Source organism: Triticum dicoccoides, chromosome 4B (assembly GCF_002162155.2).
Source record: "Triticum dicoccoides isolate Atlit2015 ecotype Zavitan chromosome 4B, WEW_v2.0, whole genome shotgun sequence".
In the NCBI taxonomy this organism is placed as follows: Eukaryota; Viridiplantae; Streptophyta; class Magnoliopsida; order Poales; family Poaceae; genus Triticum; species Triticum dicoccoides.
The window spans coordinates 382,775,521-382,793,681 of NC_041387.1; the positions used below are offsets into that span (position 1 = coordinate 382,775,521).

Here is an 18,161-nt window from a genome sequence, read left to right on the forward strand (position 1 = left end):
TGGGACGTTCATCTTGAACTATCATATGCATGGCATGGATAAGAAGCTCTGAATTGCATGGGATGCTTAAAGTGGCAGAGCAGGATATTAAGAAAGGCATGCATCAAGTGTTGATGGTGCAGAAATGGGCTAAGTTCAAGAAGAGTTGGTCCAAGAAAAAGGCTAAGGCAAAGGGCACGGAGACGGTAACCTCCGCCGCTGTGCCGAAGTCTGGACCGGACTCGGAGACCATTTGCTATCACTGCAAGGAGACCGGTCACTGGAAGAGGAACTGTAGCAAGTGGCTTGCAGAGCATGGCAAGAAGGCCGGAAATGCTTCTTCGGGCAAATGTACACTTGTTGCATATGTTATAAACATTTACCTTGCTGACATACCTAGTATCTCTTGGGTATTTGATATCGGATCGGTTGTTCATATTTGCAACTCGATGTAGGGGCTGGTAAGAACTAGGCGTGTGGCACAAGGAGAGATTGACATCAGGGTCGACAACAAAGCAAGAGTTGCTACGTTGGAGGTCGGCACGATGCAGCTCCAGCTTCCTTTCGGATTCATTATGGAATTGAATAATTGTTATTACATTCCTGCACTTAGTCGGAACATTATTTCTGCCTCATGTTTGATGAGTCAAGGTTATGAATTCAATTTAAAAGACAATGGTTGTTCGATATTTTTGAATGGTATGTTCCACGGCTATGCACCCATTGTTGATGGGCTAATTATATTGAATCTAGAATAGGAACCGGTCTATAACGTGAATGTCAAGAGGCATAAGCCTAATGAGATAAATCTGACATACTTCTGGCATTGCCGGCTTGTACACATTAGCCTGAAACGCATGAAGAAGCTCCATGATGATGGGCTCCTAACTTCGTCCGACTTTGAGTCGTTCGAGACATGTAAATCATGCTTGCTCAGCAAGATGACTAAGTCTCCTTTCGCAAAGAGTTGCGAGAGGGCGTCCGAGCTGTTGGAATTTATACATAGTGATGTGTGTGGTCCAATTATCACAACTGCCAGAGGTGGCTATCAGTACTTCGTGACTTTTACCGACGACTTGAGTAGATATGGATATATCTATTTGATGAGGCACAAGTCGGAGACTTTTGAAAAGTTTAAAGAGTTTCAAAACAAGGTTGAGAATCAGCTCGGCAATACTATAAAACTTCTACGATCTGATCGTGGAGGTGAGTACATAAGCCGGGAGTTTGATGATCATCTGAAAAGCCAAGGTATAGTACCTCAGCTCACACCTCCAGGTACGCCACAGAGAAACGGCGCATCGGAACGGAGGAATAGGACCTTGTTGGACATGGTCCGGTCTATGATGAGCAAACCGGATTTACCCTTGTCATTCTGGGAATACGCTCTAGAAACTGCAACTTTCACACTTAATAGGGTACCATCAAAATCCGTAGACAAGACACCACATGAGATGTGGACCGGGAAGAGTCCCAGTTTGTCTTTTCTAAAGATTTGGGGTTGTGAAGCATTTGTCAAGCGACTTACGTCAGACAAGCTTACACCCAAGTCAAATAAATGCATATTCGTGGGATATCCGAGGGAAACCTTGGGATATAGCTTCTACAACCGGGAAGAGAACAAAGTGTTTGTTTCTTGGAACGGGGTTTTCCTTGAGAAAGAGGTTCTCAGTCGGGAGGCTAGTGGGAGGACGGTCTGACTCAAAGAAATTCGAGGACCACTCGAGGACGGTTCGACTAGTGATGAGATCATACCGGAGTCAGTCAAGGAACCCGTAGTGGAAGCGGCACCAGAACCACGGAGGCCGGAAAGATTGCGCAGAGTGCGTGATGTATTGTTGCTAGAAAGCGACGAACCAGCCACATATGCGGAAGCGATGGTGAGCCCAGATTCCGAGGCATGGCTGGAGGCCATGAGATCCGAGTTAAACCATGGATGAGAATCAAGTCTGGCACTTGGTTGATCCTCCGCCTGGCGTAACAACCATTGGTTGCAAATGGGTCTTTAAGAAGAAAACCGATATGGATGGAAATGTTCAGATCCACAAAGCACGGCTTGTCGCTAAGGGTTATGGACAAGTTCAAGGAATTGACTACGACAAGACTTACTTGCCGGTAGCGATGCTGAAGTCGGTGAGGATCGTACTAGCTATAGCTGCATATTTTGATTATGAGATATGGCAAATGGATGTCAAGCCAGCTTTCCTTCATGGAAATTTAACCGAGGATGTGTATATGATACAGCCCAAGGGTTTTGTTGATCCGACTAGCACTAGTAAGGTATGCAAGCTCAAGAGTCCATTTATGGGTTGAGGCAAGCATCTCGGAGCTGGAATATTCGTTTTGATGAGGTCGTCACTAGTCTCGGTTTCATCAAAAGAGAAGAGGACTCTTGTTTATACAAGTAGTTAAGTGGGAGCTCGATAGTATTTTTGATCTTGTATGTGGATGACATACTACTGATTGGAAATGATGTTTCGATGCTAAACTCGGTCAAGGAGTCACTGAATGGCAAGTTTTTGATGAAGGACCTTGGTGAGGCAGTCTATATTTTAGGCATTAAGATCAATAGAGATAGATCGAGGAGGCTGCTCGGCTTGAGCCAGAGCACGTACATAGATAAAGTGTTGAAGCGGTTCAACATGAGTGAGGCAAAGAAAGGGTTCTTGCCACTCTCACATGGTATAAGGCTAAGCGAGACTCAGAGTCCTTCGACATCTGATGAGCGAAGCAGGATGAGTAGGATTCTGTATGCCTCGGCAATCGGATCCATCATGTATGCCATGATATGTACAAGGCCTGATGTTGCTTTTGCAATAAGCCTAACAAGTAGATACGAGGCCAACCCAGGTGAGAGTCACTGGGTAGCGGTAAATACTATTTTGAAGTACCTGAAAAGGACTAAAGAGATGTTCCTAGTTTATGGAGGTGAGAAAGAGCTCGCCGTAAGGGGTTACATCGATGCTAGTTTCCAAACCGACAAAGATGATTGTCGATCACAGTCTGGATTCGTGTACGTCATGAACGGAGGGTCAGTGAGTTGGATGAGTTCCAAGCAAGATACGGTGGCCGATTCTACCACAAAAGCCGAATACATCGCGGCTTGTGAAGCTACAAAGGAAGGTGTTTGGATCTGGTATTTCCTGGATGATCTTGCATTTCCTGGATGATCTTGGTATTTTCCCAGCCTCGGTAAAACCGTTGGACCTTTATTGTGATAATTCTGGTGCCATCGCACAAGCCAAGGAGCCGAGGAATCACCACAAGGTCAGACACATAGATCGGAAATATCACCTGATACGGAAGATAGTAAAGAATGGTGGTATAGACTTATGCAAAATTCACACGGATGCAAATGTTGCAGATCCGTTGACTAAGCCGCTTCCACAACCCAAGCATGAGGGGCACGTTAGAGCTATGGGCATTCGATGTCTATTTGATTGACTCTAGTGCAAGTGGGAGACTGTTGGAGATATGCCCTAGAGGCAATCATGTATGATGATATTTCCTGTGTGTTTATGAATAAAGATAGTCCTTGGATGTAATCAATGATACTTGTTGGCAGGTACGTGACTTGTCTGTGAGATCTTGTGTTGTATGATACATCCTAAATTGACCCTAGTCGCAAGTGACATGTGGGCACATGTCAGACTAGACTATCATATGACACGGTGGATGGCTCGATCTCACTAGTCATGGAGCATTGGATGCTAACCGGATAATATGGACTCGGAAGGATCTGGTCGGATTCGACGTAGTCGAATCTGAGTCGAGATAAGGTCTGAGTCGGACAGACCCAACTATGAGACGCAGATATGTCATCTGTGAGTCTCTAGTACAACATACGTTCTATGTCCTAAGACCTGAGCTGACGCATGTACTCGGGATGGTGACAGACTTGCTTTGGGCCGACCAAACGCTACTCCGTGACTAGGTAGTTACAAAGGTAGGTTTCGGGTTTGTCCAGTCCCATGCTGTGAGACATGGTCGAGCGAGATGGTATTTGCCCCTCCGATTAGGAGAGATATACTCTGGGCCCCTCGTGTGATCCAACCAGGATAAGCATGGCCATGCGACAAGGATTATGAGATAATCCGAACAGTGGTCGGCATCACTGGAACGAGAAAGAGGTCGGGTTAGCACAAGGATGACAATCTCGCCTTGAGCCCAACAACATATATCGTGAGGCAAAGGGAACAGAAGTGTGACACGTTGTACAGGTTCGCCTAACCAGCTTCATAATCTGCTTGGTGGTCGGCACGCCTTGCTAGAGGCTGCTACCAACCATGCAGGTCGGAGGTGATCCAAACTGTGACCAAGCCGACTTGAACCTAAGGGGTCACGCGCTTAAGGGAAGGAACCTACGAGGTCGGTTCAGAGGACACTGGTCGGATGTGATCCGAGCTGGACTTGGAACGCGACCGAGTAGACTTTGGGCTTTAGGATCCATGCAAGGCCCAAGTGGTGAGCCCGCGACAGATGCCTATAAATAGTGGAGGTGCGGCACACTTATTCAGATTGATCACTTCGGTGCTGTCATTAGGGTTTGCATGTGTTGCGAATAGCCACCTCCACTCGCTGCCGACTGTGTGATCGGACCTAGCAGTCCGCCGCACGATGTTCCTCCTGCACGCGCGGATACCGTTACAGGCGGTGCACTTGCACCGCTCCGGCGAACTTGTACGTGGGATCAGACGACCGGCTGTTCGAGGGATATCGGACGAGAAGGAGACGATCCACGCGGACGCGCTGCCCCAACTCTTCTTCCGCTGCACGGCACTGCGCGTCTAGTGGTAACGAACTGTGATCCACTCCCGTAGCATGTTCCAGGTTGTTCTGCACGTAGGAAAATTTTAATTTGCAGTCGACGCACCCTTCCATAGAGCCCAACATTTCCTGCCACAGGTACTAGGCTGATATGACAATCATTTCATGTACATTCTCGTTGCCCATAATACACAGTTCATGATCTGGCATTGAAAGTAAATATTCCAAAACAGCTTCACCCACATGATCTACTTCACAAGCTCTATCGGTATTATCATCCATCGCCGGGCTTCTCCACACATCCTTTGCTCTGTTGCATAAAAATAGCAAATGCTTTGTGTCTTCTGGTCCAGCCGAGCAGACAGGGCAACTGGGCTAGACTTTCACATGCATATTGGCTAACGCAACACGACATGGAAGAGTGTCATGTAGCGTACGACCAAATAGATATTTTAACCTCTGTCGGGCAAGAACATTTACATGGCCTATGCCAAATGGGATTAACTATGGTACGTCCCATTCCAACAACTTATTTCTATATTGATGGTCCCACTCCATAAAATAAGCAGACCGAACTGAAAACATATCATTTTGTGTGAAACTCCAAGCGACGAAATCTAACACACCATGTTGCAAGATAGGAATCACGAGTACTCGTTGAACATCTATAGGCCATGGCGTTTGTCAGAGTAGAACTTCAGCCCAAGTATTAAGAATAGGGTCAATCAAGTCGAAAGTGTTGTCCTGATCTCAAGCTCACATGAGCTTTGGATCAGAACAACCGTGTCCCAATCAAGTCTGCTGCCTTGGATAACAACTGACCTCCTTAGAGCATCTACGGCCGCACTTAGCAAATCAGACCCCTCAAATGCCCATGGACGTGCCTGCGTGCGCCCGTGGACAATGATCGGTCACGCCTCAGATATTTGATTCTACCACCGGATACCTCAAATTAGAAACAACAATTCATATTATTATATGCAACGTGAAGCATAATCTAAGTGGAGCTCGCTAGGTTCCACCGTGCCCATGTCCGGCGGTCGGCTAAGACACGAGCCGGCTCACGGGACTCAAGGCGTCTCCGCCTCCCATCTCCTACTCTTCCTGGCCGGAGCCGGAACCGGGATCGTGCCGGTGGACTTCAGATCGATGATGGATATGTCCTGGTACAAGTCGGTGAATCCACCATGACGTGATTGTGATGCCCAAACTGATGCACCATACAGGGCGTCGGGGTATGCCACTCCGCCTCGCCCACGTCCACCGCCACTCGGGCTGCCGCCGCCTATCGTGCCCGCTGCCTCGCCTGGCGGGCACGCCGCACCATGTTTGCGTCGGACGACGCCCATGGTGTGTTATGGCCTCGACGCGTCAATGGAGGGGTTGCGCGTCCGCCATCGCATCCGGACGCCAGATAGACCGCACACGTCTCCGGTGAGGCAGCGACGACACACCTTGCGCCGGATCCATGTGCCATTTGGACGGACCCAATGGATTCCCGACAGAAGGAATCCGATCGCTGCCTCACACGAGCCTCCTCCCGGGAGCGGCGAAGCGCAAGCCGGACGGCCGTCTCCTCCTCGGGGCCGCGTGGGATAAGCTCATGGTCGACAAATCTGCAGGTGAAGGACTCAGATCCGCTGTCTGCCATGCCGGAGAAGGCCGAACGGGAGCTTGGGTGATGGAGGGGATTGGCAGTGAGTGGAATGAAGTGGCTAGAGTTTGCTCCGGTGAGCGAATGGGGAGGAAAATATGTGGGGTCGGATGGGCCAGGTCTGACGTGGCGAACACGCCCGGCCGTCCCATATTTGGGCTGAATATGAGAGGTGTCGGTCAGCCTCGACATTTAAAGCCCATTTGAGACGCCCGCTTGGATCGAATTTTTGTGATCGGTTAGTGACCGGCTGTCCAGCGTTTGAGGTGGGTTTAAGGCGTTTCTTAGCACTTGTTGGACTGGACCTACCTACTAGCGTATGAACTAGTATCCAGGACAGTCGGTGGCTTTCAGCTATTTCCTCTTCTCTCCTTCTCCCGCGCTTGTGGTTTTTTGTGCTGAAATTGAGAAGTTGCAGTAGGAAACGGGGAGAAAGCTAGACCTGATTGGACAGGTCCACTCCAAGTCCAAAGGCGTGGTGCCAAAGCTGCTCTTGCTTGGTGGGCTCTGAGCTGTTATGCACTAGTAGCTGCCGTCGCCCATCGGTGCATAAACATCTTGGTCACGACGTGCTCAGGTGACTCTGGAGACGACGCAACGAATGCAATGGGGAACTGGCCGTCCCTCAAACAAAATACTGGTAAAATGCGAGGTAAGCAGTGACTGGCGTACGGAGTATGCTTGAGAAGCAGCCAGCGACTTGACGACAGACAGCCGGCCAAGCAGTGCAGGGTTTGCATTGCCTAGATGAAGGATAGATAGATCGGCTCTTCATTTGATGGATGGTCAAAAAGGTGCGTCATACTAAAAACTAAGAGCCCTATTATAGTACCAAAACTTTCTTATGGTTGGCTGATGGGAACAGGCTTAGTTTAGTGAAGACAGGCCGCTCTCATTCTTTGGGTGTAGGAGTAGACAGATTAAAAGAAGAAAGATACTCCTACAGCTGTAGCAGCACGAGGGAGGAACAAGTACGTACACGAGGAAGGGGACACATAGGCAACTTTCATTATGCACTAGAGTCTAGAGTTACAGTTAGTCTCCATGGTGTGGCCAATCCATATCAACCTCTTACGCTCTGTCTGCTCTGTCTGTCTGTATAATTCCAAGCAGAGTCAGGTTAGATCAAGAGACAAAACATCAGACCTTCTCACACATCACTTGCTATGTAGACTAATCGGTATGTAGTATTCCCACGATACAAGACGTAGCTTGCAAAAACGTCTTATATTATATCATGAGACAGAGGGACTTCTTGTGGACTGGTTCAAGTACAACAAGAAAAAAAAAGGTTAAAAATTTAAACGAAGGCATTTCTGAACCAGATGACACATACTGGGCACTGAAATTGCCGGAACACATGAAATGAAAGCATCGTTGTTTCCCTCTTTGATAGAGAAACAAGGGAGTTTCTCCGGCACCACAAATACACAAGAATTTTATAGTAGCTCAAGTGCATATAAAATTTTAAATTACAGCTAGACCTAGCTAGAGATGACAGGATTAGATCAACTGGACCCGCCATACATGGTTTGAAAAGGAGACACCAGAGGACAACACAAGTAGCATCACTCCATCACCGCACTGCACAACTGAAACTAACAACTACAGACAACTTGTGGACAAGACACCACAAAAATACGAATACTTTTGAAATAAGTCTCATGCTTATAAAACTGATGTGAGAGGATCCACAACAGACATCATACTGATGAGGATCAAAGTCAAACACATCAACAGCCATAGGCCATGAGACCGTTGGAATCCATTACATAATTTCTTGCCTATCAAAGACTAGCGTTGGCACTTGCCATTCTGCTCCTACTACCTAAAGCACACTAGATAGAACTTCCTTGTCTTTCGTCGCTTAATGGTTACCAAGCAAAGAAGGATACCCAAAATGAAACAAGCCCCAACGAGAAGAGGGCCAAAGCAGATAGACCTTAACCTAATTCGGCTTCTGGGCTGTCCTGTGGGCATCTGATCAACTCCAATATGTTCACCACCTCACTCATGTCTGGCCTATTGGAGGGAACCTGAGAAGTACAGACTAAGCCAAGTTTCATGATCGGAACAGCCTCTTCCAGTGGGAATTTTCCGCAGAGCTTCTCATCGACACACTCTTCCACTTTGCCTTCATCCAAAGCAGCCCTCACCACATCACACAGTACAATAACATCATCTTCCATGTACTCCACTGGTGCCCTCCCTGTCATGACCTCCAGCACAAGAACTCCAAATCCATACACATCACATTTCTCGGTTATCTTCACAGTCCTGCATGTAAATTCTGGTGCAATGTAACCAAGTGCACTCTGTACCTTGCTGCTTAGAACATACCGATCCAACACCGGCAGTAGCTTTGCCAATCCGTAGTCCCCCACCTTGGCCTCACCAGAACCATCAAGCATAATGTTGCTTGACTTCAGGTTGTAGTGGATAATGTCATGCCTGTGGAGGTGAGCCAGGCTTCTTGCCATACCAAGAACTATGTCAAATCTTTCCTTCCATGAAAGGTAATTTGCATTGGACGATTCATGAAGTTGTTTATGCAAGTTACCCCCAGAGACAAACTCGTAGATAAGAAGCTGAAGTGATGGCGTCCAGTAATAGCCCTTGAGTGCAACAAGGTTACGGTGGCGTAACTTGCCCAGCATCTTCACTTCCCTCTCAAATTCATCTTGAGATTTGACCAAGCTTGACACTGTCAGTTTCTTGATGGCAACAGGTTGGCCATCTCGGAGAGTGGTCTTGTAAACAGTGCCAAAACCACCACGGCCGAGCTCACAGTCCTTGTTCAGAAGAGCATGGGTACTGGCACTGAATTCTGGATTGCCTCCTCCAAACATTACAAGCTTGCCTGCATTCACGTCAGTTGTTGGAGACTGACTGAGATATCCATCCGAGAGTTCCAGCGCAGCAGCAGCAGCAGCAGCAGCAGAATAAGAACCTGGGGCACGAACTTGAAGGTTAAGAACAGTAATGGTTATGATACCAACAGCAATGAGAACAGCAGCACCGATTGCAACAAGGGCTGAGATGCTCAGTATGGTTTTCTTGTGATGGAGCCCCCCAGGCACAGGCTCTTTCTGTGCTAGCGGATTGGAAGAAGAGTCTGGATTCAGTACAATTGGTTTTGGTAGTACACCAGGACAAGATGAGTTGAGCTTTGCACCGCAAAGGCCAGGATTGTCAGACACAGATGAGACGGAAATTGTGTCAAAAAAGCTACCAGGAGGGAGATCCCCGGAGAGCTGGTTATGTGAAATGTTGAAGCGAACGAGGTGGGCAAGGTTGGAGAGCTGTTTTGGCAGACCACCCATGAGCTTGTTCCGAGAAAGATCAGCAGTCTGAAGGTTGGTGAGATTGGCTATTGTTGCTGGAATAGCTCCGGTTAAACCGTTGTGTGATAGATCCCTGCACATAGTAACCAAGCATACAAATACAATTAAAGGCAGAATTGCATGAACAACTCCAAATATATCAGCCTAGCGAATCGAGTCGAATAAGAAAGAGGTGCGCTTAAACTTACAGTGACGTGAGGGCAGAGCAATCCCCAATCTGGGGTGGGATTTCTCCAGTGAGGGAGTTCTTGGCAAGGCTCAGCACTTTGAACGACCTCCCTCCAATGGTAGATGGAATGCTCCCATTGAGCCTATTGGCACTCAAATCAAGCAGCTCCAGTGACTTCATCTCCACAATGCTGGCTGGAACACTCCCAGACAGCGAGTTCCAAGACATGTTCAGCGACTGCAAGGTGAGCAGTTGCGAGAGTTCGGACGGGATCCGTCCTGAAAACGAATTGCTTGACAGGTCCACGCCTTGAATCACAGAGGATGCATTCACAGGCACCATCACCTCACCACTGAATGTGTTGTAGGACACCGATACCCATCGCACACCGGATGCAAATACCCAGGTAGGCAGGCTGCCAGTGAGGGAATTCCAGCTCACGTCAACGTGCACTAGGCTTGTACATCCACCGATTGACTCAGGCAAGCCACCGGTGAACCCATTTCCGGACAGCCTCAGCTCCCTCAGTGACATGAGCCCACCAATTGACCCCGGAATCTCCCCGGAGAACTTGTTCCCCGACAAATCTAGCGTCTCCAGGCTCACCATTTCTCCAACCCAAGTTGGAACATTTCCGGTGAGCTCATTTGAGCTCAAGTCAAGGTCTGTGCAAGTGGAGAGCCTCCGCAGGGACTCTGGCAAGTTGCCGGAGAGCGAGTTAGAGCTCAGGTCCAGTGACCGCAGCAGCGGACAGTCCCCAATGTCATCCGGGAGGCTGCCTGTGAGGCGGTTCCTGCGCAGGTTCAGCGCCCGCAGGTTGAACATCTTGCTGATGCCCACAGGCAACTCGCCGGTGATGACATTGCCGGAGAGGTCCAGAGTTCGCAGCGCATTCAGGGACCAGATGCCGCTGGGTAGCATGCCGGCCAGGCGGTTGGAAGACAGGTTGAGAGACGCGAGCGTGCCGCACGCGCCCACGTCCGGGGTATCACCGGTGAAGGCGTTGTTGGCCAGGGAGACGTCGCGGAGGGCGTGGCACTTGCCGAAGAATCCCTCCGGGATGGCGCCCGAGAAGGCGTTGGAGCTGAGGTCGAGCGACTGGAGGTCCGGGAGGCGGGCGAGGTCGGGTGGGATGTCGCCGGAGAAGTTGTTGGCGGAGAGGGAGAGCGACTGGAGCGACTCGAGGCGCAGGAGGCCGCGTCCGAGCTTGCCGGAGAGGCCGAAGCCGGCGAGGTTGAGCCCCGAGACGCGGCCGGTGCGCGGGTCGCAGGTGATGCCGGCCCACGCGCAGGCCCGCTCGTCGTCCTCGCTCCACGTCGCGAGGCGCCCCTCCGGGTCCACCACGTCGGCCTTGAAGACAATCAGCCCCAGGACGTCGTCGTTCAGCGCCGCCGCCAGGCCCGCGCGGCCGCCGCCCTTGGCCTCCGCCAAGAAGACGAGGTGGACGAGAAGCAGCAGCACGAGGGACCGCATTGCTGCGACTTGGATCCCAGATGGCAAAGGCCCCGACAGCACGGCAGCAAGAAGTGAGGGCTTTTATGGGCTCGGAACAAAGAGGAGACGCCCCAAAATGCCGCAAGAAGGCGATTCCGGGGAAGCGGATGAGCTAGGACCTAGGAGAGATGGGATTCAGTCAAATCTGCAGCAAGAGGACCTCCAGGCTTGGGACGCCGCCCTCCCCTCCCCTACAAATTCAAACAGGAGAAGAAACCAAGTCTAAGTAATTGAGCTGCAGGAATTCGGGGTCTAAGGAGTAGCCGAGGTGGGTAAGGACGTACCGGCACGGGAACCTCCGCCGTCTACTTGTAGGGCGCAGCCGCCTCACCGGAGAACGCCATTGTTGCAGGTCGGAGAGGAGCGAAGGCTTGGGGGGAGCGGCGTGGAGTGTCGAGTGAACAACCGTGGTGGTATATGTTCGTGACAAAAGGAAAAAAGGGGCGAGGGGGGAAAAGCTGCTGCGACGCAGGAGTGATCGGACGGCCATGACCTGCTGTAGCACGCCATCGAGGGTTCGGATGGGCCGGGCGCGCGGGCTAAAAAGTTTGTGCGCTGCGCTTGGGCCGTGAGTATGGACCGAGAGCGGCTGCCCGAGCCCGACCAAGAAAAAGAAAATAGGCTCGGAGTACGTGTGCGGGGCGGTGCACGGTTCGAGGCTGGGTGGACCGCGCCCGCGCGAGTAGAAAGAATCTCGGGACTTTTCGGTGCTTTTGAGGTGGACCTGAGCTGCATTGGATTCTTTCCTACACGCGTCAATGCCCGTTTTCATTTTGATACAAAATGACTATCTCCAATCGCAACCCGTAAATTTTCTTCCGCATCCATTTCCGGACAGCGGATCAATGCATGCACGCGGATGCAGAAGGCCGTCATCTAACGCTATCCGCATACATTGCAAACTCTTTTTGAACAAACCAGATGAAATTCATGAAAACACGGACGGATTTCAGACAAACATGACGGATTTCATACGGACCGAACGAAAACAGTTACATTTTGGATAAAACTATGTGCGGTCGCGCAGAGCTTCACTCCCACGACACGAATACACTACACTAGTCTACGGCCAGCCGCAGCGGATCCCTTTGTCTTCCCCATGTCCGGCAGCCCGCTAACCGGACTGGCCGGAGTCCCGGAGGCATATTCTTCCTCCGTATCTTTCCTATGTCCGGTTGCGCCGCTCATCGGAGTGGCAAAGAGGATGCTTCAGCCGGAGAGGAAGGGTGCTTTCGTGGAGCCCAGACAGGTGTGCCCAGGATGGTCTGAGATAAAGACTTGGCAGGTCACCGGCTGTACAAGCCGGCGACGTGCCGGCGGTGGCCCCCATGGGATAGAAGCAGTGGCAGCCTCGCGTATTCTACCTCTCCTCGATGATGGCGGCGAACGCGGATATGCTGGCCGCCACCTCGTTCACAGCCGCACAGCCGGCTTCTTTTTCTGTCTGCATGGTGCGGCTACGCGCGCGTTGACGGCGGATGGCACTGGAGGCGCAGGACGACGCGCCGTCATCGACGATGCCCGTGACGTCGTGCTCCCCGCCGTGCTGGCCTGGAGCAACTCGCCACTCCTCGGCGAGTTGATGAACCATGCGTCGGCTTGGGGCGGCAACCTGCTCCGTCTATCTTGGAAGTGGAGCAGCGAGCTGCCTCGCTCGTATCCGGCGGGCTCGATGGGCCACCCAGCCGGCTCTTATGCCGGAGAACTGCCTTTCCGGTTCGTCGGATGCCATCAAAATAGTGGAGAAAATGGTGGAAGGAGGTGATGGGAGCGGGCAGAGTGGTGCAATTCTTGCCCGAGGCTGACGTCATTTAAATAGAGGGTGGACGGGAGAAGCTTGCCCGGCGTTGCATTTAATGTTGGCGCACTCGTGATCGGACGTGTGGCCAGAGTAGGTTTTTCGGCTTCCACGCGGGTTTAATGGAGGCGTGTTTAGCCGGGCGTGTAGCGGGTGTCGCCCTCGGCCGGCGCGCCGCTTCAGTGGCGGAGGCATTGAGAGGTCACGTCTGCCATAAGCCGCCTTCAGTGGAGTGGCGCGCTCTACAACGGCATGAATGCGGGCAGTTGGGCGACGGGCGGGAAGCGCGCGTGTGCGGGGGAAGGTTTTTGGTGCGTCAGGGCGGTCAGAAGCGGGCGTGACAGCAGCCCGAACTCCCACAAACCTCCCTCACGTTTGTCTCCGGGTTGCAGGAGGATACGCGTTCGGACCGCGCCGCGGACAGATATAGGATTGAGTCGGATGGCTTCCGCGGTCCGAACTGATGAGGGGGGTTTGCAGGTCGTCGTTAGAGATGCCCTAACACCCTGGCCACTCTAAGGGAAACTCCAAGGCCGTCGACGTATTTCGTCCGCGCATGTTGTTTGGGTCGAAACTGGCAGAAATTACGGCTCAACACGGCAACGCAAATGGATGATGTCCGTCCTTTGTCCGCCCGCGACCATTTTCTACCCAAATTTGGGTCGGCTTTGCATCAGCACGGAAGAGCTGACGCACGCGACGCCCGTCCTTCTCCTCCTGGCCCGCCCGTAGGGAGCACATCAACCCATTTTCCCCCATTATCACAAAATTCCTCCGTCATATATTGCCCTCCTGCCCACTCAACATGCCGACCCCCCCGGCACGCCGTCGACGTGGTCGTCTAGCCCGTGCACAAGAAGCAACACAAAAAGGAGTCGACGTCGGAGCAGAAGCCCATCTAGTCAGTGAAGAGGGTTTGCCGGAGGAAGGACGAGGCCGAGAAAAAATGAGAAGGTTGCCGCAGCCGCCCTGGTCACCGCCGCTCAACAGAATGCCACCATCAAGGGGAAAGGGTTGGTTCAAGAAGAAGCAAAAGGATATGCTCGAGCTAGAAGGTTGATCTATGGCCGAGAGCGTCATCTTTTTTGTATGTCGGCATGAACCACGACCCAGATGTGTGGCATGGTTAAACTATGTCTGTCTTTTTGTGCTCTGCCAAGTGTGCCGACATGAACTATGGCTGGCATGTATGCCGACTGCTGGCATGTCCGCCAACATGAACTACGACCGCTGGTCCATTTTTTTATTAAATTTGCTTGCCAAAAATTCGGACGCGCTTACTAAAATTTGTCGGCCAGTTGGGTGCACCAGTTAGGTTTGGGTGGACGCAGTCAGACAACGCGCCTCCAGCTAACCCAAACAAATGAAAAGCAAACAAAAACCACGTATGTTTGCGTCAGCATGTTGGAGTTGCCCAAACAGACTTTTGAAATTATTTTAAATTTACGGAAGTTTTATAGGATTCTAATCTAGAATTCTTTTTAGACGACTGAAGGATTAAATCCTCCAAAATTATATGAATTTCCTTTTCTAAAAGAAGGTTAAATCCGTTGCCCTCTACATCGTTGTGATGCACACAAACATTATTATTAACTAGATAACCCATTGTGGCTTTGGGTAAAACCCAACTTAAGCCAAGAAGCGAAGTAAACTATGAACAACATATTGCATGAACGATCCCTAAATGGGCAAAAAACAAACACAAGCGAGGACTTAGGCGATCTATTTGAAGGATATTCTTCATGCACTATCTGCATGTGATTATTCGTATTGTGTTTGAATTTGTGAAAAGTTCTGCTATTAATTTTGAGTATGGTAGGAATGAAGTTCCCTTAGAGATGAATGGTCAAGTGTTTACTATGTGTTTGAAAAAAAGATTTTTCTATAAAGATCTTCATGTGTGTGTGTGACAATTAATATGGGTGTCCATATCAAACTATTAATTTGACCGAAAAGAGTTTTGGGTCATGTCCACATATTACCGAACCTACAGGGTCACATGCTTAATGGTCGATCGTTTGATAAAAGTTCCGGGAGGTTTCGAGAATATCCCAGTGATACCAAGAGTGGCCCAAAGTTGCCCAGAAAGCCTTTAGAAAGTTCTAGAAGGTTCTATAACACTCAAGCGGGTTGTCCCCTTGGCTTTCCCGATGGGGCGGCATCCACATGGGCCAAGTCTACCAAGTGGTGGGACCCACACCCAAACTTGTTGGGGAAGAAAGCGGTGCATTCATGAGCAAGCACCTTGGGGGCATATTTGGGGGGGGGGGGGGCTAGGGGTTGCCTCCCTTCCCTGTTGGAAATATGCCCTAGAGGAAATAATATTGTATTATTATATTTCCATATTCATAATTAAGTATTTATATTTCATGCTATAATTGCTATGATCCTGGAATATGTGATTTAGTGGAAAACTGATATGCATGTGTGAAATGATAAATAGATAAAATAAAGGTTCCTAGTCTCGTATCTAAGACTAGCTCAAGGGTTGTTGGTGATCACGTTTTCCAGATCTTAGGATATCTTTAAGTGTAACAATAGTCCTAAAACAATGTTGAGATTATGACATTCTAAGAACGATCATATCGAATTGACCCAAACTTGTTTGTTATGACTTGAGATAATATCACATGTAATCAATTGTAATAACACAGAGTGTTAACATGTGGTTTTGCTCCATAGACCATGAGAGTATCGCACTCACTTCTTACCATACAATGAGCTTTGGGGTTGCTAAAACATTACCTCTAACACGGTGATCACAAGGACAACTTACAGGTTTATGGGAAAGTTTGACAAGAAACAAATAACTTGAGAGTAGGATTTGCTTCTCCAATGATGGAGAGATATTCTAGGGCCCTCTTGGTGTGACGGCATCCATCATAGTATGGTCTGACACAGGTGACTACATCACGAGGATGCCAGAACACGACAATGAGGAAAAAGAACAAAACCGGTAACGAGGATTTTGATATAGTGAGCATGTGATGACTTGGGAGCAAACCGGGCATCCTAGGTTTTATAAAGTATCACGAAGCAAAGGGAACATCACATGATAACCAAAGGTTCACTTGAATATTATTCATGTGCTCATAGGTATCGATATGGACGTCCATAGTTCAGCTGTCGGTCATTGAACGAAGGGGTTTTGTTCATGTCTATGAGTTACTGAACCTACTGGGTCGCAAGCTTAAGGCAATCAGGATCTGCTGAGTGTTAGGAGGACGGGACTGATGAGAATATTTTTTTGGATTTGCTTCATTAATATTCAGAATAGTTCCAAGAGGATCCGAAAGCGTTTCAGGGTCACCGAAAGGGTTTTCGGAGTTTATCGGGAAATATTGGCTATTTTCGATAATTAATATATAGGTGGAAAATATTTTTGGTGATGTTAAATTATGTATAAAAAGGTATAATAATAGTTAGAAGGCTATTATATTAATTTAAATACCAACAAGCCTTAAATGGCCAAGAGGTGGAAGGCAACTTGGGGCCCAAGGGCCCAAGTGAGGAGGCGCCTCCCTTCCCTAACGAAGGAGGCCGAATTGGGGTAGGGGAGGTGTTGGACTCCCCCCTTGACCAGAGCACCAAGGAGGAATCCTTCGTCCTTGGCGGCAGCCCTCCCTCTCCCCTCCAACCTATATATACTTGAGGATTTGTGCTCTTTTGAATATACAAGTTTTGGAGCCTCCTCTAGTTCTTCTATTTCTAGTTCTAGTTGGCCCTAGTTGACTAATTAGTGCTACACTAATCCTCTAATCCTCATAACTGGAAGCCCTGTGTGGTTCTAATCTCGTCCCTCAATTCTCTCGCGACAATTAGCTCTAGACGGCAAAGCGCTGCTGGATCATGAAGGCTGTTGCTTGCAACCAAGTAGAGAGGTCGTGCTTTCTGTAGTCGGTTCGAGGGACTGTTTGTGGGATATTCATAGGATCGTTCATCGATGTTTTAGGGACTCCAATTATGATCTAGACTGCCACGTTCTTCTTCCACTGCAACTCGGTGATGGTAATGATCGTGATCCCAACTCATTATGCATCTTCATATTGATCTTGGGTGTGCATAGGCACATTTTTTTTCTACTGCGTTTCCCAACATTGTTAGGTTCCACCCCTTGGTAATCTATAAATAGAGGGTAGGGGCAGCACAAGGATGACACACAACAAGCCCTAAGGTTGCGTCCCTCTCCCTCCATGACATCTCTCTCCTCGCTGTAAGGCTGCTCTGCCTCCTGCTCTCCGTAGTTCTTCGGCGTGGAAGGTGAAGCACCATTAAACCATTGACACGGTATGCATGGATATCATCGAGGCATCATACATTTGGTGCTTGATTCACTACAAAAGAAAAGACACATCCATGACATTATGGCCCAAAGGAAAACTTTTTTCTGTCATGGATATGACACTTCTATGACGATAATTGTCAACAAAAACACATATCATCATAGATGTGGTGGGCTCTACTTCTATGACAAAAAATTATGATAGAAAATTGGCTTTTCATCCTAGGCGGGCTGGAGACGCACCTGCATGACATTCTTTGGGCCGTCCATGATGTAAAAAATCTTGGTAGAAGTGAGGGAAAGGAAAATTTTGGGAAGTTCCCTGTTATGGTGGGTGGTCTGGGCTGAGCGATGCAATGTGGTTTGCGCATTTCTCTTGTACGCAGGTGTGTGTGAGGCATTCGCTAACTGAACCTGGGCGAGGCATTCACTTACTGAACCGGAGCGATCGATCAATCCCTCGCACTAGCTACATACTAAACACACGATCGATCCCAATATGCACTGAAGCCGATCGATCCCTTCACTGCTAACTCAGCCCGAGCTATCCCTTCGCTGCGAACTGAACCCTACCGATTCCTTCGCTGCTAACTGAACCCGATCGATCGATCGTTGTTGCATGCTGTCGGTTTCTAGGAACGGGGGTACCCAGACTTGCCTGCCTGCGGCCTGCG

The 18,161-nt window shown here is 49.5% G+C and overlaps 1 protein-coding gene across 1 annotated transcript; it reads right to left on the bottom strand.

Annotated features, from left to right (window-relative positions):
- Positions 1 to 7,910: 7,910 nt before the first annotated feature.
- Positions 7,911 to 11,853, bottom strand: LOC119296225 (probable LRR receptor-like serine/threonine-protein kinase IRK). The gene is made up of 3 exons (XM_037574624.1): positions 11,692 to 11,853; positions 9,933 to 11,598; positions 7,911 to 9,817 (listed from the first exon to the last, which is right to left on the bottom strand). The coding sequence occupies exons 2-3, from the start codon at positions 11,384 to 11,386 to the stop codon at positions 8,344 to 8,346; spliced, it is 2,928 nt and encodes a 975-aa protein (XP_037430521.1). The 5' UTR covers positions 11,387 to 11,598; positions 11,692 to 11,853; the 3' UTR covers positions 7,911 to 8,343.
- Positions 11,854 to 18,161: the final 6,308 nt, after the last annotated feature.

Coding starts and splice junctions, on each gene's coding strand:
- LOC119296225 (XM_037574624.1), bottom strand. CDS start 11,386: ATGCGGTCCCTCGTGCTGCTGCTTCTCGTCCACCTCGTCTTCTTGGCG. Junction 9,818..9,932: donor TGCTCTGCCCTCACGTCACT/GTAAGTTTAAGC, acceptor TACTATGTGCAG/GGATCTATCACACAACGGTT.